We start from the raw sequence: 26,183 nt of genomic DNA, 5'->3' as shown, positions 1-26,183 counted from the left end.
GGCAATATACTGCACCTAATATCAAACTATCTTAATAAACTATCTTGGATGTATTTATTTATGTATTTATACATATGCCTAACTCGCCACTCCAGATAACTCACCACTCCGAATAACTCGACACTCCAGATAGTTTGTCACTGAGCCCTTTTTCCCTTGGAGTGATGAGTTATCAAGAGTGTACTGTATCTCCGAGCTGAATAATAATAATAATCCTTGCATTTGATATAGCGCCTTATCACATCTTCATCTTCACGTCTCAAAGTGCTTCAAAGCGCCATAACGTAAAGCGGCAGCCAATTGCACACAGCAGTATCCCACAAATAGTAGTGGATTCAGTGTCCAATTTTTTTTTAAAAGGGATTATTACCCCCAGAAAAGCGATCTGCCAATTAACTAACAACTGGGTTCCAACTTACTGCTAGGTAAACAGAGGCATGTAGATTAAGGAAACTTACCTAAATTTTCACCCTGGCAGGGAATCGAACCCAGGTCCTCTTGCTTGCAAGGCAAGTTGTCATTATTCTCTCATCAGAGTGAAAGATCCACAGAAATTAGTAATGATGATCTTTCACAGGAGTCAATATACAGCTGTTTATTCGATGCTACACACTTTGATGTGTCCTTATGCCAAATTTGAAATGCATCTGATTGTATGATATTGAATATACAAATAAAAAATTACCAATAATATTATGGAATCTGTGGGCAGCCACTCCCTCAAATATTAAAATGGGCTCCAGAGCCAAGTTGATACTGTGTGTTTGGAGTGTTAGCATACTGTACTCAAAGAGTGTGAAGAAATACAGAACTGAGCCTATGATCCCTACAAGTACAGTACTGTACTTCCAGAAACCAGGTAATAAATGCCCAGCTTCCAGAAAACAATCAAAACTGGGAATCGTTTAACATGTTTGGTGAGAATTAATTTAAATGGTTTTAATGATCAATGTGCTCAATAAACACAACTATAATACAGTATATAGCATTCCAAATACTGTAATTAGCATTTTAATTTAAATGACCAGTTCTTCTAAAATAAATTATTTGACAGATGCAAAGTTGAGTGACAGAAATAGTGTAGTCTTTTTGCCATGGATCTCAAGAGCTGAGGAAGAAATGATCCTTCTATGTTTGATGAAAATCCCAAAAGTCTTTAAGTTAATAATAATATCTTATTTTACAAGTGGATATTGGCCTGTTGATTCTCATCCAACTCATTTCCAAAACAACCTGTCAGTTAAGAGTAAGTCACTGGTTAAATGGGACTAATTACTGGTTAAACCAAATTCTAGCCAAAATGAAAGATTCAATTAATACTTCTATCCAACAACCTAGGCCACAATCACTGAGCCATTCAACACAGCATTGGAACCCTTCTTTTTCCCATAAAACCATCATGCTAGTTGTGTGGGGATTTACAACCATTACTAACTTGTGTTTAGAAAGTACAATGGCAGCACAAATAGGAGGTGAAATTCGCTGGTTGGTAAATTTACAGGCCTGAACATTGTGTTATCATGTGATTTCCCAATCATTCACATGTGCTATACTGGCAAGATCACTGATTGGCATAGTTTTATATTTACATGCCACCCCCCACCCACCCCCAAACACACAGTGAACACGGTATGATGAGTTGGAATCCATTTATTCAGCAGTACAGTTTCAACCTGCAATAGATTAAAAGTGATTTAACTTTCAGGCATATTCTAGCTCATCATATCCACATAAATCAAAGCACTAAACCTCAGCAGACTGCTGGAGAGGCTCCCTGGTTCATTCCTCCATCACCACCAAGAGTTCTTCTCCCCCGGCATCTTCCAATGCCAGCGCAGGAGATGAAATACCTGCCCTTTCAACTTCTCCTATAGCACTGTCCAGGGCCCCAAACAGAGTTTTCAAGTGAGAATTACGTGTACTACCACCAATGGAATTTACTGCATTCGCTGCTCACAATGCTCTACATTGGAGACAAAACGCAGATTGGGTGACCGATTGCTGAACACCTCCGTTCTGTTTTGCATTATTAACACTTCTATTCCCTTGTTTTGTTGCAATCCCCCACCCCTTTGTTTTGCATCAATAATACCATCATGCCCTGTCCTTTACCTCATTTTCTCCTTTGTTTTCCTTGTCCTGCCTCCTCCCTCTCTGTTAGCCATTAAAAGCCTCTCCCTCCCAACATGCCCCTGTTCTGATGAAGGGTTGTGGACCTGAAATGTTGACTCACTTTACTTTCCCGATAGATGCTGCCTGACCAGCGACTTCTATTTTTGTTTCAGATTTCCAGCATCTGCAGTATTTTGCGTTTTTTTTTATATAAGTATATCATTTGTTCTTGAAAGAATCAATTCTTTCTGTCTCCACCTACTTCCTAGAGAGTCCGTTCCATATGTTTATTACTCGCCCAGTCTACCTAATTGCTCCTCATAGTCCAGTCCCTCCATCCACTCAATCACTTTGGTTGCCCTCCTTTGTAACTTTTCAATTGCTGCAATATCCTTTTTGTATTGTACACAGTAATCCAAGTGCGGTAGCACCAATGATTTATAAGGTGGTAGGGTTACTCCACTATTTAGGCTCAATACTGCCCTTCTTATACAACTCAGCAACTAGTTTCCCTTACTCACTGTTACCGAGCACTGTTGCGTTAGCTCCAATTTATTGTCAATCAGGTACTTTTAATTTTCCGTACAGATTATTTTCTCTCCATTTAAATAATAGTCTCTTCCTGGATTTTTTGACTCCATATGAAGCACTTTGCATTTCTCTACAATGAATTTCATCTGCCATCGATCTGCCCAATTCCGAAGTATGTTGAAGTCCTCCTACCTATCCTGTTCATCTTTGCAGTCTACCACCTTCATTAGTTTTGCTTCTTCTGCAAGTTTAGCCACTTTGCTTGTGACTCCTAGCTCCAAATCATTTATGATGATGTTAAATAAAAGAGGTCCCAAAACAGACCCCTGTGGAACTCCACTGGTAACATTCTCCCAGTCTGATGACATTCCCTGTACCACCACCTTCTGGGTTCTATCGGTCAGCAAATTACATATCCATTGCTGTTACTTCCACTCATTCCCACCTTCTGTATTTCCAGTACCAGCCTTTCAAGGGGAACTGTATCAAAGTAAGTTAGTTTGGCAGGATCTCTCCTTCAAGAATCCATATTGGCTATCTTTTATGATTTTATTACTGTTCAGATGTTCCTTAATCTTATTTTAATAAGTCTCCATAACTTTACCCACAATGAACATCAAAACTCACTGGGCTGTATTTCCTTGGTCACTTTTGTTACCTTGCAGCAAAAATAGGAGTAACATCTATCCTTCTCCAATCCCCAAACACCTTTCCAGTATCCTCTCCAGTATCTAATGATTTCTGAAATATTTGTGCCATAGTTCCTGGAATTTCCTCCCTTAGTTCCTTAAGAATCTTCAGATGTATTTTATTCAGCACCTGAGATTTGTTTACCTTACGTTTGCACAGTTGTTCGGCAACCACGCTGTTAGTGATGTGTACGGTGTCACAACTTGCCTCTGCAGCACCATTAAGTTCTCTTTCTAGACAACTCAATGGTGTTGCAGATCACTCAGCTCCTGTTAACCCTGCAAGCTAGTGGTTTGTATTTGGACCACTATTCTTTTTGATCTACATAAATGATCTGGACTTGGGTATAGGGAGCACAATTTCCAATTTGCAGATGATATTAAGCTAGGAAAAGTAGTAAACAGTGAAGAGGATAGGAGAGCTGCAAGAGGACGTAGACAGACTAGTAAAATGGCAGACACTTGGCAGATGAAGTTTAATGTGGAGAAATGTGAATTGATGCAGTTTGGGAGAATGAGGAGAGGCAACATAAGCTACATGGTACAATCTTAAGGGGGTTGGAGGAACAGAGAGACCTGGGGGCTCATATAAGCAAATCTTTGAAAGTGGCATAGAATACAAAAATCAGGAAATTAAGATGAACCTTTATAAAACGCTGGTTAGGTCTCAGCTAGAGTACTGTGTTCAGTTCTGGGCACCACACTTTAGGAAGGATGTCAAGGCACGGGAGAGGGTGCAAAAGAGATTTACCAGGATGGTGCCAGGAATGAGGGACTTCAGTTATGAAAAGAGTTATGAGCCGAGGACACCAATTTAAAATAGTTAAAAGAAACAGAGGGGAGGTGAGGAGAAATTTCGGATCTGGAATGCATTGCCTGAAAAGATATTGGAAACCGAATCGATAACTTTTAAGACAGAAGTAGATAATTATTTGGGGAGGACAAGTTTGCAGGGCTTTGGGGAGAGAGTGGGGGAGTGGGATTGATTTAGATAGCTCTTTTCAAAGAGCCGGCACAGACATGATGGGCCAAATGGCCTCCTCCTGTGCTGTATAATTCTAAAAAAGCCAAAGCCCTAACAGGTGGTCCTTGCTGGGCAAGCGGCAGGAAAGCTTGCCAGACTGTGCTATCAATGGCAAGCTATGCAGTTTTAGTTGGTTAGACTCCAGCAGTACTCCAACTCATACTCTGGGATCCCCAAGCCTTGGGTCTTGCCAACCTGTGCCTAATACTTTCCGGAATTAGGTAAGCATAATGTGTCCCTAAAGGAGAGTGTGCATTCCATTTCAACAATCTATCTCTGGAATTTCTATGTGTATGTGGGATGCATGGATTCTTAATTTAGTTTGGATGCTCTGATGTATGGTGACCAGTTTCGGCATGAGTCAGAACTCCAGCTGACCAAACAAAAGTACTAACTTTGGCAGTACTGTGTTACAACATTTAAGTGCAAAAAAACAAAATGCACAATCACTACACTTTATAGTAAATCACATGAAGCTCTTTGAAACATCCTCCTAGCATGAAAGGCACTATATCAAATGCAAGGATTATTATTTTTTGAAAGTTTGTAAAAAAAAATTAATTTAAAAAGTGATTTGAATATTCAGGAAGGTGCAAAGCTCACAGTGTATTCAAGGGTTAAAATCACAAGAAAGACGGCATAGTTACTTGTGTAATTCAGCTGCCAACAAAATATTTAAAGAGTTCCAAAGGGTATTATTACATACCCTTTTGTTTAGCTGTGAAGAGTTCCCTTTTATGATCCTGTTTTTTATCAATTAAGAAGAAATTAGTCAAAAACAATCATTCCAACAAGCAAAGTCTTGATGGTATTTAAAATTTGTTTTATTGATTTAAATATCCTATTCTTTTGTTACACAAAACTACAACTAGGTCTTGAATGGAAGTGTTATGAAATACTCGAATACAGAAAATATTATTTATATTGCAAAAACAAGTCAATATATCAATCATAGTGTTCTTACTATGAGCAGTGCTATGAAGGAAATAAACTCCAGTGTGCACCAAATCCCAGTTTAATTGTTTAACCCTGTAACTATTTCCTTCACTCCCTGCCCAGGCATTAACAGCTGGCTGTGATTATCAGGAGCACCTCCGTTGAGATTCAGGGTGGCTCAGCATCCCATGTGCAGAGGCCAACATTTCATTGTGATATTTCTTTGTCCACAATGGATTGCTTGCTAATATATTTCAAAACAGATTTCTGTTACCATAGCCACGGTGCTGCTGAATGTTTTGTACGGTCAAAAACTGGAAGCTAATTCCTGTCCCTGAAAAGACAAGAATCCACCAACTATGTTATTTTACAAAACAACAAATTTTGCAGCAGGATTGGGAGAAATATTGAATGGGCCTTCATATCTTGCAATTATCTCCCTACACTATTACATATTTCTCAGTAAACTGCTACTATTTTGGTGGAATTTGGTGTGAAATATAATTTGAGGTGGAGGCAACACAAATTGTACTGAAGTCCTCTCTTGAGAACATCTTATTAAGCAGTTTGATTTGCACTCATAAACACAGCAGATGTGTATCAATACCATCTCTGCTCCCAATTAGTTCCTTGAAGTTCTTGGCCAAGACAGCTCAAGATCTTTCAAGCGATTACTTTTTAATGTTGTTGAACTGGTGGACACTGACTGCTCTTTAACAACATTAAAAAACAAACACTGATGACACTCAATCCAATGAGCAGTGGAAAAACTGACATCAAATGTGCCCCTCAACATCGCTCTCTGGAACCAAGGCAGTCTTCACTCCCAGCAGTATCATATAAACACATCATCATTTTTTTTTATAAAGCATTTCTATGCATTTATATTCAACAGAATTCACATTACATAAACTGCTTAAGAAAAAATCGTGAAAGTCTTTATCTACTAGAATTATGTCATAAGTTCCCCCTTCAATTTAGTTCTAACATCTTTAACATCTACTTTTTATCATACATGCTGCTCTTTTTTTAAATGACACTTTGGAAGAATTATTATACATTCAGACTGAGAATGATATAAAATATTCTCCTTCTTTCCATAGACAGAAACAACTATGTTGTTGCATTTTTGGAAAAGCAGTCCTTTAGACTCCCAAATACTGAACATATAGTCAGTGGCAGGCAACGTTACCGATCAACAACACCCTGGCCAAGCCAGAAGGTGCCCATAGACTATGGAGGCTGAAACATATGACCAATGATTGTATTTTATATTGAGCCTTGTCTGGAGTATGTTGCAGTGATAGGGAGCCAGTTAGGATGAAAAAATGGCAACATAAATGGGTCCTTGTCTCAAAGCTAAGTTCACATGGGATGGTGTGACATGCACGTCACCTGCAGCAGATGTATTTTATGTCCATGAGCCCTTTTTCTTTTGCATAATGTCATTTATGCTGATTTCTTGAGGAACACTTTTACTGTTTCAGTGTTTCCGACTTAATAAGAACATTATGAAGACGTGGGCACAGATCTAAATAGCTGCAGTTAAAAGGTTTATCTCAGATCTCAGTAATTTTATTTTCATGATCTCTTCAAAACCTAGGAAGACAGTTTCACATCTATTCTATTAAAATAGTTTAGTATTCAAGTACGTCAAAACAAATACCACATGACTAAATGTCAATGTATGTGCTATATCTGTGTGGTCAGGATTTAGCAGGTTAGGCATGGCTATTGTGACCTTTTCAGAATTCTTCCATACAGCAACTGGATTGCTTACGTTAAAATTAAAATAAAATTGGAAACAAGCCAGAGGACCAAGAAAGTATACTGCAAAAGTGTAGCAACTGTGTGTTTTGTATTAGTCAGCACCACAGTGCTGAGTAATTTATTCCACATAATTCATGACTCTGAATCATTAGAAGGGTAAAGAGCAGATCTTAAATAAATTCAAATCCTACAAACCTCAAGGTATTGATCTGAATAAATACAAATGCAATACATGGAATAACTAACAATGAACTAATTTATATCTGAGCTGCCACAATGCCTCCCATTGCCTCACTGCCTCCTTCGCTCTTCACCTTTAAAGCCTGCCTTAAAACCTACTTTCTCAAATGCCCTTTCGGTCTCCTCAACTCCCCCGGTCCAAGCTGAGTCAATTGTGCAAAGTGCCTTGCGGCATCCTCCCAACGTGAAAGCCACTATATAAATGTAAATTGTTACTGTTTTCCTGATGTGAAAAAGGCTATATAAATGTAATTTGTTGTTGGTATTGTAATTCCTTTCATTTATCCACACTGTAAATAGTAGTCTTCATACCAGATAGATGAAGACACCGCACATACAGGTTACTTGCAATTCTATTGCTATAGAAAGTTTTAAATCTTGTTGACTACATTATTATGTGCGGTGAAACTCTACAGTATTACCTTTGACAATGAATATTTTGAAGTGGCTGGAGCCTTTTCTCCATTCAATCCAGGACATTCTGATTTCTTAGGAAAGCTAATAGCACCATTGCCAGTGGCTAGATTTTTGTAAATAGTGGCAGCTCTTTAAAAATGTAAATGTATTAATTTAATTCCCTCTGGCACATTGGAATGATTATTGACTTTACATGATGTATTACCTAAATGTCAAATCTAAAGAAAATACTGATTAAATCCTACCCTAATCATTTTAATACACCTTATACAATGCTTGCAGAATGAAAAACAAAACTGCAGAGGGCTGATTTTCCCCCTGTAATGCTTCACAAGCAAGAACACAAAATGCAGTGAGGCTGGAAGTCAGATTTGACCCAGAGCAATGCAATTTAAACATTACAAGAGTTCAACCATTAATGTATTTACTCCAGTCTAATGATTGACAGTCATACAATCACCTGCTTTCTTGAATTATATTAAATACATAATATTATTGATATTTGCATAAGTAACAACTGTTAATACTTGTCCTTTTCTGAATCTGTAACATTGACACTGAGCAGTGAATAACTGGTCTGTCACTTTGCTCTTCTCATATTGACAAGTTCTTACCACACTCCACAGGGATTGATATTACCTATGTCCACGCATAAATTGGGCTAAGTTAGAATGAACAAGAAATGGTTCCTTCAAAATGCGAAATTACTAAAAAAAAGTAAAAATATAATAACTAAGTAAAATAATCATAGTTTTGATTTATCTGGCATTCAGAATGTTAGATACTTAGAAAATATGCTTCAGTAAGTTTACAACCAAAATAATATTTACTGGAGTTCATTGATGACATCTTCCCTGAAACAGTTGCCAGCATTGATCAACTTGTCAATTTTTCTTCCATAGTTTCAAAAGTTAAAATTTCTTTAAATTGGCCAGCATGGTTAAGATGAGCACTGAGAGAATTCTTCCATCCCACTGATTATTTTATTTTGGTTGTTAACTTACTAAAGCATATTTTCTAAATAGCTAGGGTTTACTTAAAAATGCTAAGCTTTAATCATAATGTGAATGTTCCAAAAGTCCTGTAGCTCAGTGGTTAGAGCACTCGCTTTGCAAGTAAGAGACCTGAGTTCAATTCCAGGCAGTGCGAAACCTTGGGCAAGTTTCCTTACTCCACACGCCTAATAATAATCCCTCCAAAAAAAAATAATAAAATTGGTTATTTTCAATCCACGACTGTTTGTGGGACATTGCTGTGCGCAATTGGCTGCCGCGTTCGCCCACAAATATACAGTCAATTCACTTTACAGTATATTCTGTGAAGTGCTTTGGGACGTCTAGAAGACGTGAAAAGCGCTATATCAAATGCAAGGATTATTATAAAAGAAAAATGACATTCCATAAGCCCAAAACATTTATTTCAGAATGAATGTCAAAATTAAATTGAGAGACAACTTCACGTGTTGCATCCTGGGTTTCATGGGCTTTTCCCTTTTGACAGTATCCCTCCTTCTATTCTCCTGAAGATGTTGATTCTTCACTAGGGTTCCACGGGCATCAAGTGGCCATTCTTAATATATGAGCCAATACAGTGAATGACAGTATTGTATTTCACTTGGGAGGGCATCATGGTTAAATCTGTATCTGTCCTCATCCAACTTCCACACACTTGTATGATCCAGCAAGATCTATTGGATAACATGCAAGAATGGGAACTATGGCAGATATTTTCCCTTTCCTAACCCATGGGAGCTGAGACCAATTGTGCTGCTTTGGCAGAAATCAGCAAATGACCTTGTGACCTTCTGGTCTGTATGACCTCGGCGATGTTTTTATCCATTGGTTCTAAAGCACTATATATTTAGGTCAAAGTACTGAAACCTTTTCAGATTTAGGATTCTAAGAATATTACAGAATAGAGAGAACTTGAGCAGCTGGATTTTCAAAGGGTGGAGGGGAAAGAGGTATTTGTGAAGCTTAGTTAAAGTCTATTATGTCATTTGTAAATTATTGAGCAGACAAGCCTATGACTATGGATGAATTAATACATGAAAGCAAGTACATTCTTATTTAATCTAGTGAATTATAATAATAAATAAATATCAGAGTTAAAAAAGACAAAGAAAAACAAAGCTAAAACAGGATATTTGCCGAGAGGATGTGATAATGCCTTTTAATGCCCAGGAGAGCAACTAGGAACAAAAAAGAGTGAATTATACTGATAATATACTGATAGTCACATAAATGACTCTTCCAATATTTAAAAAAATTAAAAAATGTATCTCTGAAAAGTTTTGAGGCAAGCCATTGGAGTTACAGCTGTCCGATACTACATCAATGTACTCCCCAAAACTATCATCTCCTCTAACACTATTTGCTTTCAGACTGGCTGCTCAACCATCATTTTAAATTGAGTTTGCATGCCAAATTGCTATGAAAATCACAGTGATTCATCATAATATGCATCTTATAACCAAAACATAAACTATGTCCCTTGCTGAGGTTCAGGAACAGAATTTGTTAATTTTATGATTCTTCAGGTTAAGAGATTTTTATTCATTTTCCACTTTAATTCAGATGTTTTCAGAGCTACTGCGGAGCAACCCTTACCATTACTTTTTTCTTAAACTGTGATAAAGATAATACATTTGTAGAAACAGACGTGATTGGTGACTGAAAGCCGAATTGCATCACAGATCACACCACTAGGCCCCTCCCTCATTTGCAAACATTGCCAAGTATCTTTCAAGGACCCATTACCATGGTAACACCACATTTGTAAGATATCAAGATAAGACGTGAGTCTTCAAAATAAATGGACACGGAATAGGAGAGTAGATTTATGCCACAAATGTTCACTTCTATCAGAATGGTGGAAAGAGAAATAAAAATTGTCTTGATAATGAATAGTGCCTTTACTCTGATGTTGATATGTTCTGATATACATTGTATATTACAATATTATACTACATAAATCAATACACTGAATGGTTTCCCCTCATCTGCTGCATCTCAGTTTTCTGGGGTTTGTTTCTTCCAGGTCTAAGGTGCTTCAAAATGTTGTATCTGTTAGATCTTTTGAAATTTTGCTTTGTCCTCTAGCCCCCAAACTCTGCCTTTTAATGTGCACGCGATATTGAATCATTGTTTTCAAATCGCTTTAACACTGAAAAGCATTATTATCGCATTTTAAAGAAGAATGCAGGAACTCTGAGGATTTTTTGGTGTGGGAGTAGAATTTTGCGTTATGATTTAATTTCAACAAATTCTAATCAGTTGTGTTATTTATTCTTAATTTAGAAAGATGATTAACTTCAGGACAAAAAGGAAAGAAAAAAGAAAAACAGACTATTTCTCTGTCATATGCCTTCTCTGTTATAGAAAACTTTCCTTCACAAAGACATGTCAAATAATAATAATCCTTGCATTTGATATAGCATCTTATCACTTCTGTGCTTCACAGAATATACTGTAAAGTGAATCGACTGTATATTTTGTGGGCAGCATCCAATTGAGCAGAGCAATGTCCCACAAACAGTTGTGGATTGAGTGACCAAATTAATTAATTTTTTTGAAGGAATTATTACCCCCGGAAAAGTGATCCACCCATCAACTAACAACCGGTTCCTGCTTACTACTAGGTAAACAAAGGTGTAGAGTAAGGAAACTTGCCCAACGTTTCTCCCTGCCCGGGAATCGAACCCAGGTCCTCTCGCACGCGAGGCGAGTGCTCTAACCAATAAGCTACAGGACTCCACAATAACTGTTGAAGACAACCAGCTATGAATAACCTAGAAGGAATGGTGGGGCGACCTTGAAGTATAACACTTTGTACAGGATCATTTTTAACCAATATAGCAGAAAACAATTAGGAACACCTTGTTTATTGACCTAAATGTACTGATAATAATAATTCTTGCAATTGATATTTGTAATCATGTAAACCAGCAAAAATTGAAATTGACAATAGATCGAAAAAGTACAATTTAGAACCTCGGAAAATATATCAGCTATTTGCATACCAGCCACAGACAACCTACTGGTGTTATGCAGTTATGTAACACCTTGCAAATTCTGTAAAATTATAAATCTACATTAACAAGAGAAATGAATAAAAGAAAAACATACAATTTGGATCAATACCATTCCTCAACTCATTTTAAAAATCAATTCATGTTGCATTTTAGCGTGTGTATGTGTGTGGGAGGGGGCTATACTGTCAGCATTCTATCAGTGATTGGCATTTCCCTGGAAAAACAGCTAATTATAGAAGGTCTCTTAGTAACTACAATAATTGCTTTCTCGCTCGCAAGAAGTCACCACTTATTTCAACTAGCTGCCTAGTGAAAAGAAACGAGAGATGTTCATTTGCAAATCAGGTAGGATAGAAGTTAATGCTCCTCCACTTCCAACTAAATTGAGATAGTCTCCTGCTGGAGCTAAAGACAGGTTACTTCTACTTTGTTTAAATATGAATTGGAATGGTTCTCCAAGTTTGATTCTTACATCAACTTTTTTTTTTCCGTGAGCACACAGGACAAAAATTACAAAGCTGTTACAGTAAACTTTGAAAATAACTTTTGGCATTCAAAATCAGCTTTTAGCTTAATGTCGGCATTTGAATACTTTTCCTACATCTTTTGTGCAGACGTTTTCACCTTGTTCATTTGCAACTTTCCTGAACTGATCAGGACAGTGTCAAACATGACATTAATTTCATTAATTTCCTACAAAAGAAGATAATCTTTCAAGAGAAACCAATAAATACTGTTGTTCCAGCACTCAGGAGTAGAATGCATGATACATTGTTGCAAAACATATGCACTTACACATAAAAAGCCTTAAGATCCAGCCAGTGCTTTCATGTTCCAGTGCACAGGCATATATATCAATTATGCCTCAATGGAAACTGATAATTCTATCTAGTTAATTACAACTAGACTGATGCCTCCTTCTATCCTATTTGAATTGCTATTTAGAGCTTTATAACATCGCATTTAATGGGCTACACAAGTCTCACAGTTGCTGAGGCAACAGTATGAAAGGATTCAGGTCCTATTTTAGCTGGACAGTGAAAAAGAAGAAAGAGGGTACCGTGATAAGAAGTAGATTAGGTTTGAGGAAACATCAACTATTCATGCACAAAAATAAAATACAAGGAAACTTACCATGAATTGGATGTTGTCAAATCCATTTGCCAGCAGGTGGTTCTCATATTGGGGGAGACCTATGCTTTCTAACCATCGTCCCACAGTCTGAAATACAACTCTGGGTCCTGTAAGAGGTTGAAGGGGAAGCCGTTTCAGTAATGACATGCCATCAATCCGATAATAGGGGCATTCCGAGGTCGAGAGGTGGCATTGCCACATCGTGTTCCTCGGAATGTGACTGTCGAATGAGCCTGCCAGCTTGATAGCTTTTGTGGTATTCTCTGTATTCTCTGTAGCTTGACTAAATGCTAGAGCACTTCTTGCAGGCAGCAGATTTTAGAACCAGATATGAGTCCAGCACACTGTGGTGTGCATATACATCGTACTCTGTCTAAAGACCATCATATCAGACAGTGAAGATATCAAGAGCAGGCAGTTACTGCTGGTCCCTGAACGTGTGAATGTCGCAGTTCTCCACGGTAAGCACTGCTCTGCCTGCAGCTAGGATTCTTTTTATCAAGTACTCCTACACTCATCAGTATGCCATACCATGCTCCAAACTCCCCCCCTCCTGTTCATTGCCCAGCCCAGGCTACACCTCACAGTCTCTATAAAGGCCATCAGAAAACAGATTTCTTTGTCTGTTAGCTGTAAATCTGACGCTGATGCAGATGCTGTTTCCTCCTACACACACATACACACGCCAACCTTGAATGATGAGTTCAGCTAAAACAAATGCAGAAAATACCAGCGTTCAAAATTCTGTAGCCTGCTTGATGTAAGTTCTATTGCTTCCTCCTACATGCACACTCAAACACCAGTCCTGAATGACATCTTCAAACAATATCACAGTTCAAAGCATTCAGCTAAAACACAAACTTTTAAGAGCAGTAAACCATCATAAACCCCTCCCTGCCCACTGGTACCATTCCCACCCCTTTAAAAATGGCCATCATCACTCCTATGCTTAAAAAACCCTCCCTCGACCTATCCTTGCTCTCAAATAACCACCCGGTCTTCAACCTCCCTTTCCTTTCCAAGGTCCTGGAACAAGTCATTGCTTCCCAGGTTCACTCCTTCCTCTTCCGCCACTCCCTTCACGAACCCCTACAATCGGGTTTCCGCAACGCCCAAAGCACAGAGCCAGCTTTGGTAAAGCGACAAATGGCATTTTGTCCATCTGCAACCAGAGCTCCCTATGCCTCCTCATCCTCCTTGACCTCTCTGTTGCCTTTGATACCATTGACCACTCTATCCTCCTCCATCGCCTCTCCTCTCACCTCAACCTTCTTGGTTCTGTCCTTGAATGGTTCAGATCCTACCTCTCACATAGTCTCCACTTCATCTCCACAAACTGTTTCTCCTCTAGCCCCCACACCATTTCATGTGGCGTTCCTCAGGGCTCTGTCCTTGGTCCCCTCCTCTTCAATATCTATACGCTCCCTCTTGGTGACATCATCTGCAGACATGAGGTCAACTTTCACATGTATGCAGATGACACCCAACTCGCTGCCTCCACCCTCAACTTCAGGACTTCTGTTAGACATCAAATCCTGGATGAGAGCTAACTTTCTACAGTTGAACGTCAACAAGACTGAGGCCCTCCTGATTGGCTCATGTCAGCGCCTCCACACCTCAGGCGCTGACAGCATCACCATCCAAGGACTTTGCAGCCCATGTGCTTTCCTGCACCAGGATCTATGACCCTATCATCCCCATCCTCGCCCGACTCCTGGTCCTCAGTTTCAAAGCCCTCCATGGCCTTGCTCCCCACTACCTCTGCGACCTTCTAACCCCCTACCAACCTGCCGCTCCCTCCACTCAGTGGGCTCTTGCCTGGTTCACGTCCCCCGCCTCACCCGCCCCACCATTGGCAGGCGGGCCTTTAGCCACTCTACCCCCACCCTCTGAACTCCATCCCGCAGTCCCTCTGCCTCCTTTGCCTCCTTCAAGACCGTCTCAAGACCCTCCTCTTTGACCGTGCCTTCGATCACCCTGCTTCTGCCCCCTGCCCTCCACCCTCCCCGATCCCAAACCCCAGCTCAGGTACAAAACACTGGTTGTCCAACGCCTTGGGAAGTCTTCCTGACGTGAAAGGTGCTATACAAATGTAATTTTGTATACATTTGTATACAACACACAGGAAATACATATCACACTGAAATCTGTGAGGTCATTAACCTGGCATTGATTTTTACACTTGGTTCCATCATTAAAAAGGGGTCGTGGTCATTTTATATACTGAGAAATAATGGAACAACTATAAAGCAAATCAACTTTTTTGTGCTAATTACATCAACAATGCAGTTACATGAAAAAAAGAAACCTAAGCCAACTAAACTTTGCTTCTGATTATGTCTCCTTATAAACACCCAAGAAGAAAAAGCATGCAATTGAATGATGGGTTTATATAAACAGCAGCTTCCTGAGGAGACTTCTAAAGAAGACTCATCAGCCAGAAGAACTTACATGAATTTAATGGAAGGTAATTGGTCTAAGTTACAATTTTGTTCCTTACCTGAAGCGGGTTCATGCTTTTCTTTCAGTCCAGTATTGATTCCAGCTCCTATAGAGCTCATGATTTTATCAATCTGCAAGAACACGGTAAGCACTATTAATCACTGAACCACAGCTTCACTGAGTAATCCTATCCAAAGTAGTGTCCAGCTACAGAGGCAAAGGCCTCTTTATCCCTTAGAGAATCGAATTCAAGATCCTAGTCCTCATTTTCATGGCCTTGCCCCCTCCTACCTCTCTGACCTGCTTACCAACCTGCCTCTCTGCCCCACACTCTGGAACTCCATCCCACAATCCCTTCGCCTCGATTCCTCCCTTGCCTCCTTCAAGGCCGATCTCAAGACCTTCCTCTTCGATCGTGCCTTCAGTCGCCATCCCACCTCTCTGCCTTCCCTCACCCTGACCTGACCCCTCCCCCATACTCAGGTCCTGACCCCTGACTGTCCAGCGCCTTGAGACATCCTCCCGACGTGAAAGGTGCTCTATAAATGTAATTTTGTTGTTGTTGTTTTGGTTAAGTTGTAACATTTCTGAGCCCATCCATTGGATGAAATATGTTACAGTGGAATAAGATTTTATCTTAGATCCAGGGTGGGGAGGGCAAAAGAAACTAATTACGAGCCGGATATGCTGCAATGCCAGCCGCATATGGAGAGAACTCCATCAACTAGATTGTAGTGGTCAGTTTGGTTAACTTGCTAGCAATATCACCCAAAATTAGAAGGTTAAAGGTTTAAGACCCACAATGATCTGATAATCTGTTTTGTCAGAGGTGCCTCTTACAGATGAAGCATTAAAGTGAGGTCTCAGCAGCCAATTTTGGTGATTCAGGTAGATATTAAAAATCCATGGTATTATTTTGAAAAAGAACAAGTGTACACCAATCCTATGTCTTAGCCAAAAATATTTCATCATCCATATCCATGTGGAGTCCTGTAGCTCAGTGGTTAAGAGCACTCGCCTTGCAAGCGAGACACCTGGGTTCAATTCCAGGCAGGGCAAAACCTCGGGCAAGTTTCTTTACTCCACACTAATAATAGTCTAATAATCTAATAATAATCCCTCCAAAAACAAAAACAATAATAAATTGGTCATTTTCAATCCACGACTGTTTGTGGGACACTACTGTGCGCAATTGGTTGCCACGTTTCGCCCACAAATATACAGTCAATTCACTTTACAGTGTGTTCTGTGAAGCGCTTTGGGACGTCCTCCCGACGTGAAAAGCGCTATATCAAATGCAAGGATTATTATTATTATTATTATTATTCTATGAAGCGCTTTGAGATGTCTAGAAGACGTGAAAAGCACTATATCAAATGCAAGGATTATTATGTTTGCTACAAAAACAGATAAATTGAGCTCTCATATCATTGCAATTGATGGGATGATGGTACAGATTAGCTATCGCATTCACCGATAAGAGGTAACAACATGCAATACACTTTGTTGACCAAAAAGTCGTGAAACCATTACAATGTCTAATAAGTCTTAAAAAAAGATTTTTTTTAGATAATTAGGGTAGCTACCCTGAGACCCTCACAAGACTCACAAGGAAAAGGCTACACCCTGAGACCCTTACAAAGGCCCTCTCATCTTCAAACATCCTATCCGTCTGGCCTTCCACCCGCGGAGATCCTGAAGCAGCCGTCCAGCTGCTCCGTGATCACCTCTCCTCCACTTTCAACGCCCTCATCCCCTAAAATCCAGGACCATCTCCAAACGCACCCGATCCCCCTGGTACAACAACCATCTCCGCCTCCAAAAAACCCAAACCCGTCTGCTTGAGCGCAGATGGTGGAAAACTGGCCTGACAGTTCACCGCCAACTGTGGCTTGAGCATCTCCACAGCTACGGCCGTTCTTTGACACGCACAAAAACGGCCTTCTACTCCAACATCATCTTGGAGGCCAAACACAACCTCAAAATCCTTTTTTCCACCACCCACTATCTCCTCCGTGTCCCCCCTCAGGCCTCCACAATCTTCGTATCAAATGCCAAGTGTGAGGAGGTCATGGACTTCTTTTCAACTAAAATACTGAACATCCGCCAGGCAGCCTCATCCACCTGCCCCCTGTCACCCACCACCACGCCCTCTCTGCCCCCCTCACCTTCCTCATCATCTGCTCCTACCACCATCCCCTTTCTACTCTTTCCTCCCCATCCCTCCCTCCTCCCTCTCACCCACCATCACCTCCATGAAACCCACCACCTGCTGCCTCGACCCCCTCCCCACCAACTTACCAATATAGCTCCTCCTCCTCTGACACCATCAACCAGTCCCTCCTCCAGATCAGTCCCTGCCTCCCTCAAAACTGCTGTCATCAACCCCCTCCTGAAAAAGCCCGCAAACCCCAGCCATTACTGCCCTATTTCTAACTTGCCCTTCCTCTCAAAAGTTTTAGAACGCGTTGTTGCAAACCAACTTCACACACACCTCTCCTCTCACTCCCTATTGAACCCCTCCAGTCCGGTTTCTGCCCTGCCCACAGTACAGAGACTGCGCTTGTGAAGGTCACAAACGACATCCTCTCTATCTGTGACCAGAGCTCCCACTGCCTCCTTGTCCTCCTGGAAATCTCCGCCGAGTTCGACACAGCTGATCACACCATCCTCCTCCACCGCCTTTCCTCCGTTATCCCTCAGTGGGATCACACTCGCCTGGTTCGAGTCCTACCTCACAAACCGCCAGCAGTACATCTGCATAAATGGCTTCTCCTCCCGCTCTCACCTGGTCACCTGCGGGTTACCCCAAGGATCCATCTTTGGCCCCCTCCTCTTTCTGATCTACATGCTCCCTCTTGAGGATGTCATCTGCAGACATGTATGCAGATGACACCCAACTCTACTTTTCCACCTCTCTTTGCGACCCCCAGTCCCCTGATGTTCTGTCCGACTGCCTGTCAGATTTCAGGGGCTGGATGAGCGCAAACTTCATTCAGCTGAACATTGACAAGATGGAAGCCATACTCTTCGGCTCTCGTCAATGTCGAATATCTCATGTTTCTCACCTCCTCCACCTACCCAACTTCCCCCTAAAACGCTCCGAACCCGTACGCAACCTAGGCGTCAGGTTCGACCCCCAATTATCCTTCCTCCTCCACATCCGGTCCCTCACCAGCACCGCTTTCTTCCACCTCCGACGCATCGCCCGTCTCCACCAATACCTCCCCGCAACAGCCGCTGAAACCGTGGTCCATGCCTTTGTCACCTCTCGGCTGGACTACTCCAACGCCCTCCTCGCCGGTCTCCCATCCACTACCATCCATAAAATCCAACTCATTCAGAACTCTGCCGCACGCATTCTCACCCGCACAAAACCCCGCTCCCCAATCACCCCGGTCCTTGCCGGGCTGCACTGGCTGCCTATCCCAAAAAGGATCGATTTCAAGATCCTAACCCTCGTATTCAAGTCCCTGCACTCCTCTGCACCCCCCTACCTCTCTGACCTCCTCTCTCCTCAGCACAGTACCCGTTGCCTTCATTCCTCCGGGTCTGTCCTCCTCCTTGTCCCCCGAGTCCTCCGCTCCACCTTCGGCGGCAATGCCTTCAGCCACTATGCCCCGAGGCTCTGAAACCGTCTTCCTCACTCCCTTCGTCTCGCTCCCTCCCTTCCCATTTTCAAGTCTCTGCTGAAGACCTTTCTTTTCGACCGCGCCTTTGGTCACCTTCCCCCCCCTCCCCCTGGCTCCTTCCACTCCCCTGGCTCCTCCCCCTCCCCCTGGCTCGGTCCCGGGATCTATTACTGTAAAGCGCTCTGAGACGCCATCCAGCGTGGAGGGCGCTATATAAATCCAAGTTGTTGTTGTTGTTGGTAGCTTCATGACTTTTTGGTCACCCTGTATAAAGCACTGCATCAATTGCATTGTTATTTTTATTTCTGGATAGAATGGAACACATTGCTGTACTGAACCTCTTGAGAAGCAATGGCAACATTAGGATTGTATTTATATCTACACACGCATTGTATTTATATAAACACATATATATATTATATATATAATGTCATATATATATATATATATAAAACATTCAGCTTACCTTGCAGGAAAGCAAAAATATATCAATCCTCAGATGAAACCACAAGTACATAAAATAACACTATAAGTATGATCCCAAATTTACCAGTACAGTTTCTAGTTTAATAAAGCAATTGCATAATATTGAAACACATAGTTATATCACATTTAAAAATTTTCACTCAGTGAAACTGGAATAAATTCTTCAAAAGTTATCAATAAAACAATTTATCAAACATTATTATTTGGCAGTCGTAAGACTTGATGAAATAGTGTGATAAAAAAAGGTCAGTTTGGGAAAAATGTTACCCCTTGTTTTCCAGTGTAACGTCAGGTACAATTTGTTCAGATATAGTGTGGCCAGATGAGAGTGAAGCAACATTGTCTTAACGTGAACTTTTTACCAATTTAATGCCAGTTACCCACTTGCCAATTTTCTACGTGGGAAATTGAATTTGGGAGATAGTTCTAAAGGGAGGGGGCAGAGTGTCTAAAGGCTCATGTACTGATGATGCAGTGGAGAGCATGAAGCTGGCCAGAGTTGGTGGAGCAAAGATACTGGTTGTGGGAGATGGGTAGCAGAGATAGGGTGGTGTAAGGTGGGTGAAGAATTTGAAGGTAAGGAAGGACTCATAAAGTTGATCTGCTGGGGGATAGAGTTAGTGGAACTCGGCAAGGATAGATATGGGCTCATAGATTATAGTGCGGGAGTATAGGCTGCAAAGTTCTGTAAGGTCTGCAGTTGGCGGAGTGGATCTGAGGATTCCTGGAATCAGGGCATTGAAAAAAGGTCAATCTGCTGTTGATAAAGAGATGGATGTGGGAGATAGCAATATGGAATTTCATCCAGCTTCTTGGATTCCACCTTTGATAAAGAAACATAACGTGGGCCAATAATTTGAGCCCAGAGTATATTTTATAAATTATTGTTAAGAAGTGAAACATTCTCATTTCTATACTTGCTTATGTTTATTTACAATGACTTCTACAGTCTATGAAGATAGATTTTTCAAGATGACTCCCAATAAAGTAAAGCTCAGTCGATGACTAACACAACTTAGATTTTAGTTCACCTCACTGGTTTTTCAAGGAATTATACATAACTCACTAATTAATTTAAGCTTTTTGTCAGTGCTTTAAAATTTACAGAATTCTTCTCCCCTCCCCATACAAATCATCATTTAAGCTCCATAAAATTACTGAAACACCCACACCCATCATTTAAACAGATGGTGTTTGTTATAACTCTTACCTCCTCCCATTCTGCTGTGAAAGAAGGTGTGCGTTCTAGACATTTTCCAGTGCACTGTTTGTTTTCTTTAAAGTAGTTTGCGACAGATTCATAGCGACTCCCTCTCGATTCTTCCTCAATGGGTGAACAGGTAATAAGATTGGAGTCTGACTTTGAAATGTTTCTGGTTAACTGCAATTCAAGAAGAGTCTTTCCTCCTGACCTTACTCTTCCTAAAGTGGATGCTCTATCCTCAAAGCCATGTTTCTCTTCCGTGTTGCTTACCCAGTGATCTCTATTGCAAAAAGTTCTTGTGCTGACAAATGTTTCACCATGATTCTGGTTTACTTTTGTGTGGAAAATTGTCTTATATATCACTTGCTGTTTATATTCTTGGTTTAATATTGATTTATCACCAACAGTTTGTAGTTTTTGTGCCTTGTTTGTCTCATTTGTGCATTGTAGTAAATTTGCCCTAATTAAATGTGGCTGTTGTATGGGATCTTTGATTCGCAAAGTATTGTCATTTCTAACGTCCTTATTTGCTTTAGTGTACAGATGATATGGATCCTCTGGGAATTCACAAGCTGGGGATGAGCCATGCAGTAAACCAGCAAACTGCTCAGGGATGTGTCCATCTTGGAACTCTTCTTCTGCAGAGGCTTCACCTTGGCACAGATTCTCCTCTGGCAAAGACAAGACAAACAGTAGTGATTACAGCACTCAAACAAAGAATGAGCACAGGGCTAGTTTTATATAATTGAAGTGGAGGGGGGACAAGAGAATTTTCATTAGGACATTTCTACAATAAGACCGGAAAGAGCAACTTGCCAATCGCTCTCATGACCAAATGTCAGAATTTCATTTGGTAATGAGATTGATTGTGTTGGGAGAATAAAACACGATTCTACTTGTATCAGCATGAAACAATCTTGAAACAGATTGGGTCTAGCCCACAGTAAATTGCACTATCTGATTTAAAGTATTGAGATCCCCATATGTGTCTGAACATACACATTACAAATGCTACAACAATGACTACTTGCATTTATATAGCACCTTTCACATGGGGTTGGGTCTCGGAGCGCTTACTTTAATAGAGCCCTTATAATGAATTTCTTTTTTGTTTTTTTTGATATTTTGATAATATTTTGATATTTGATTACATTTAGTTTAAAATACTTTACTGCAGTGATCTAAATCAATCCATAAGTCTAAGAAGTCAGTGTTGCGGTACACAAAGAATCATTATGTGTAAGCAGTAAGATTGTTTTGAGAGGAATTTAATAAAATAGTTTACAATTTATTCAAACCCCAAATCCTTTCATTTTCATTTCAAACTAAATAAAGCCATAAAAGCCTCAACACTTAATAATACTTTCCAAAATGTTTTGTGGCAAATTACAGTAATTTTGGGAGGAATTTGCCACCAAACATGGAGAATGAGATAGCAAGAATTGCATTGAGATTAAATGTTCCCGGAGTGTTTTTGGACCTCTAGAGAGCTTTGAGTGGACCACGTGAGAGTCAGCCCAGTGTGATTCACACCCACCATGTTTATACTGTGTGGGTGTGAATTTCACTGTTTCTGAAACCACCTCCTCCTGGTGGCGTCAGGAAAAGGGCTCCAGGACGATCTGAGCTATTTCAGCCTCTATTTATACTGCAAATAATTCACCACTAAACATTAAACACTGTGCCAAGATCACTCACAGTGTTTCATTTTTCTAAAATCCAAAGATCGTATAGAGGTTTTTGTTGTACTTTACATCACGTGCAAACCTAAACAAAAAGATAAAATAAAAACACAATGTCTGACATAATTCTTGATATCAAAAAAACCCAGATTCACACATACAAACCACTTAGTCAGATTCACAATCTGTATTTAAAAATAAATGTAGCACCCCCTGGGATACGTTTTGCCTGCCTCAACATTCATCCTGACAAGTCAGTCAAGGAAGCACACTAAATACAGTACTGAAAGTGTCAGTGGCCTGTGCCATCATGCCCTTCCAAATGAGTATCAAATATGTGGGGGAGGGAGGGAGGCAAACTAAAATTACCCTAATAAAAACAAGCTTTGTCATTTCCCTCACAAATCACCAACTTGATAAAGGGCAATAATTTATTAGAACAGTTTCATCAGCCAAATCATACTGATACTCTATAGATCATCATCTTTACTAAGTGCACCAATTTTAATTGCATTATGAGAAGAAATTCCGTAAGTATGCTTGAAGAATGTTAATTTGGAGTTTGGCACCTCTTCTCATTTTTTTTTAATCTCTCATCAGTTTGAGCTGACAACTTTATTCTGAAGGCAGAAATTACTGCTTTCTAGCTACTCCAGCTGACTTGGCCTAATGCCCTACAACCTATAGATGGCTCCTCAGACACACTTGCACTGTTTTACATTCGCCTTTCCATAAAGAAAGACTGATCATATTCAAATTTATCTTTTTACCTCTAAATGTCCAAACTGGAAATAAAGCTATCTTTAGGTTACAGAACATGTATTTTAGAGTGGTTTATCACATCAAAACATCAAACAGTTTGTCAGTATTTATAACCAAGTGTGGCTGTTTTGTAGGCAAACGTAGCAGCCATGTGCAACAAGGTCCCACAAACAATCATGAGATGATTTACCAATTAATCTGGAGGATTACTGGCCAAGACACTGGAAGAAACTCCCTTCTATTTTTGAACAGTATCATGAAAAAAGACAACTATTACCAGTCAGTTACCCTGTGCATCACCCACATCAAACTTCGCGCTCCCATCACCCATTTTTTCCCATCTCCGAAAGGATGGACTTCAAGATCCTTACCCTCAAGCAAATCCCTTTACCTCTACCACCACCATACTTCTGACTTGCTTGTATCCCACTTTACTACATTTCTATGGTTCCTCCTCCGGCTCCCTTTGCTCAGCTAAAAAAGGCCTGCTGCACGTCACCCAACCCCTCCTTGCCACCAATAATGATCATGTCTTCAGCCTCTACTCCTCTAATCTCTGAAATTCCCTGCCTCAATCCCTCCACCTCACCCCCTCTTTATCTATCCACCTTAAGACCTACCTCCTCAACTGCCCTATGGTCACCTCCCTCTCCCATCTTCCTCGTCGTCCAACCCTGCCATTTGCAGCGCTCCGAGACATTATCCTGCGTGAAGGGCACTATTCAATGCAAGTTATTGTTGTTCAAACCGTCGTAACTGGCAATGAAAACTGCAAACTGGAAAAATATCCTAGTTTCATGGATGTCAGAATTGAGAACGGTTTTGAAGGGCTTAGGGACATTCTGATTCCAACAAATCCAGGTACATTTCATACTGATGTGCAGCATCCTAAATTCATTCATCTAAAAATAGGTTTTCTGCTTTCTTTGCTCAGTGCAACAAATATTTCAATGTGTATCTGTAATGGGAATTTCTTATTCACTGCAGTGAGTGAACAGAGTAGAATAACCCACTAAGAGTTTAGGTTGCAGGTTAATGGGAAAACGTGATAACCTGAGCCAGGATTACCAACAAATCAGTACCCTTTGTCCTGCAAAATAATTACAATATCAAGGGCATCAACTGTGAATTACTGCAAGTATTTAGCAGTCCGAACAATACTATCTACATTAGCTGGAATCAAAAAGAAATGAAGATTGATACATAAGTCCTGATTTGTTCTTACTCCTTGTGAATAAAATGTAGCCTGAACTATCCAATAAGATGACATCTTCATTTAGAAAGTGCTTCAAGAATAAACCTTGTAAGCTAGTTTGGTCTCTTGTATCTCTTCAATACGAAAAAAGAGGACAATTCTTCACTTGACTTGAATATGAAACAGCAATGACTGTGACCAACTGACTCAAGGGACGCTGAACAGATTGGCTGGTTCAGTTGATACTGAGTTAAACTGATTCCTTTTTTCCTAAAGCATTCTGATGGAAGTCCACTTGTTAATGAAACAGGAAGAGAAAGCTCAGATGCATGTGAACTGCATTAGCATTCACTGAATCCAGAATCGAATCTCTGTTCACAGCAAGACCCTCTGAAATGTTATCCAAAAGGAAAACAAAAGGGTGTCCTGACAGATAAAATACCTAAAGCTTGTCCTTCTCTTCAATCTTTCATTCACTCGAAAAGTATATTTCCTCCGAGAATACAAAGTTTCCTTCAGCAAGCTAATTTACTTGAATTAAATTGTGTGCATTGCTGCAAATATTCAATTTCTATACTGAACACTGACTTTGCTGCTCTGGTCTATGCCTTTCTGACCTTTACACCAAGGTCAATATTTATAACAGACTAAAAAGACCACAAATTACCAAATATTAATTGGTCTACTAAAGTTACAACAATAGAAGCCCAAGGCCTGAAATTCTACCTGGTCTTTCCTCAACAACAATAACAACTAACATTTATATAGTGCCTTTCACAAAGGATAAAGTCTCGGAGCACTTTTGAGTCACATAGCATTGTATTTAAATTGAATATGGCACAGAATTTCTTAAAATTCTTAAATTACAAATCCAGTGCATTTGGGAGGCAGTATCAATATTCAAGCTGGCTTTCAAATTAAGTAATGTGAATTGAAGAACTTTGCAAAATTATTCAGTCTTAGATACTGTATTAAAACAATAGTATTAAAGCTAAGACTAAGTGGAATTTTACAGAATCACAAGAAGTCCTCAGATGGGCTTATGATTTTTATTTCAGAGGACTCACTTTAGAATGTTCTTTCTAATCTCCACATGGAAAATACAAAATGTTGTCATATTTTATCCACCGGTGAGGCAGTGTTAAGAGTAGGACTGGTATTGGTGCTCTTCCCTCGTCTTCGACCATGCCATCGGCCACTCTCCTTCCCCTCCCCTCCCTTACACCCCAACCCCAGCTCGGGTCTGAAATGCTGTACACTGTCCAGTGCCTTGGGACGTCCTCCCGACGTGAAAGGTGCTATACAAATGTAATCTTGTTGTTGTTGTTGTCTTCCAATCTGATGCCTCAGGTAACATCATTTTTGTCAGGCAATCAAAATTGATGAGTGGGCAGCCAACTGGCTACCAAAGGAAAACCACCACATTTGTACCTTTCTGTTGATCCAATAATTCCGATAAAATTGATATGTTTATTGAGTGCATTTGGCAGTGATACATTGAGCTATTTTATCTTACAGATCTGTACCTGTAAGCTATAATTTGAGCGGAAGCTGAGGCCAACTTAAAACTATATGCGTTCTCATTCAGAGCTATGAAGCATGGTCATTCAAGAAAAGTACAGTTTGATAATGGTCTTTAATCTGTAGATTCAGATGAGCAGTTGAACAGTTAGCATATATATATTAGGATTCTGGCTGCAATCGTGAGACTAATAATAGTAAAAAATAACTTGCATTTATGTAGTGTTTTCACAGAAAATAAATGTGGTATAATAAGAGCAAGGAAGTTATGTTCTTTTTAGAGGCCAAAAACAACCCAAAGGTATTACATTCATCACCTTCTCAGTGCACCCTCCCCAAGTTGCCTCCATTCTCACCACAAATGCCAACTGCG

General features: G+C 40.2%; 1 protein-coding gene across 17 annotated transcripts in view; it reads right to left on the bottom strand.

Moving 5' to 3' along the window:
• Positions 1-26,183, bottom strand: part of anks1b (ankyrin repeat and sterile alpha motif domain containing 1B) — a 455,240-nt gene that overhangs the window by 71,519 nt on the left and 357,538 nt on the right. For all 17 annotated transcript variants that reach the window (XM_007907724.2, XM_007907725.2, XM_007907728.2 and 14 more), the window contains 3 exons: positions 20,657-21,321; positions 15,387-15,459; positions 12,887-12,993 (listed from right to left, as the gene is read on the bottom strand). In XM_007907724.2, the coding sequence (XP_007905915.1) occupies positions 12,887-12,993; positions 15,387-15,459; positions 20,657-21,321 (845 nt within the window). The remainder of the gene's footprint in view (positions 1-12,886; positions 12,994-15,386; positions 15,460-20,656; positions 21,322-26,183) is intronic.

This window comes from Callorhinchus milii, unplaced genomic scaffold, assembly GCF_018977255.1.
Source record: "Callorhinchus milii isolate IMCB2004 unplaced genomic scaffold, IMCB_Cmil_1.0 Scaffold5, whole genome shotgun sequence".
In the NCBI taxonomy this organism is placed as follows: domain Eukaryota; kingdom Metazoa; phylum Chordata; class Chondrichthyes; order Chimaeriformes; family Callorhinchidae; genus Callorhinchus; species Callorhinchus milii.
Note: the sequence above shows the minus strand (reverse complement) of the source record. Positions and strands in the feature narration are given on the sequence as shown.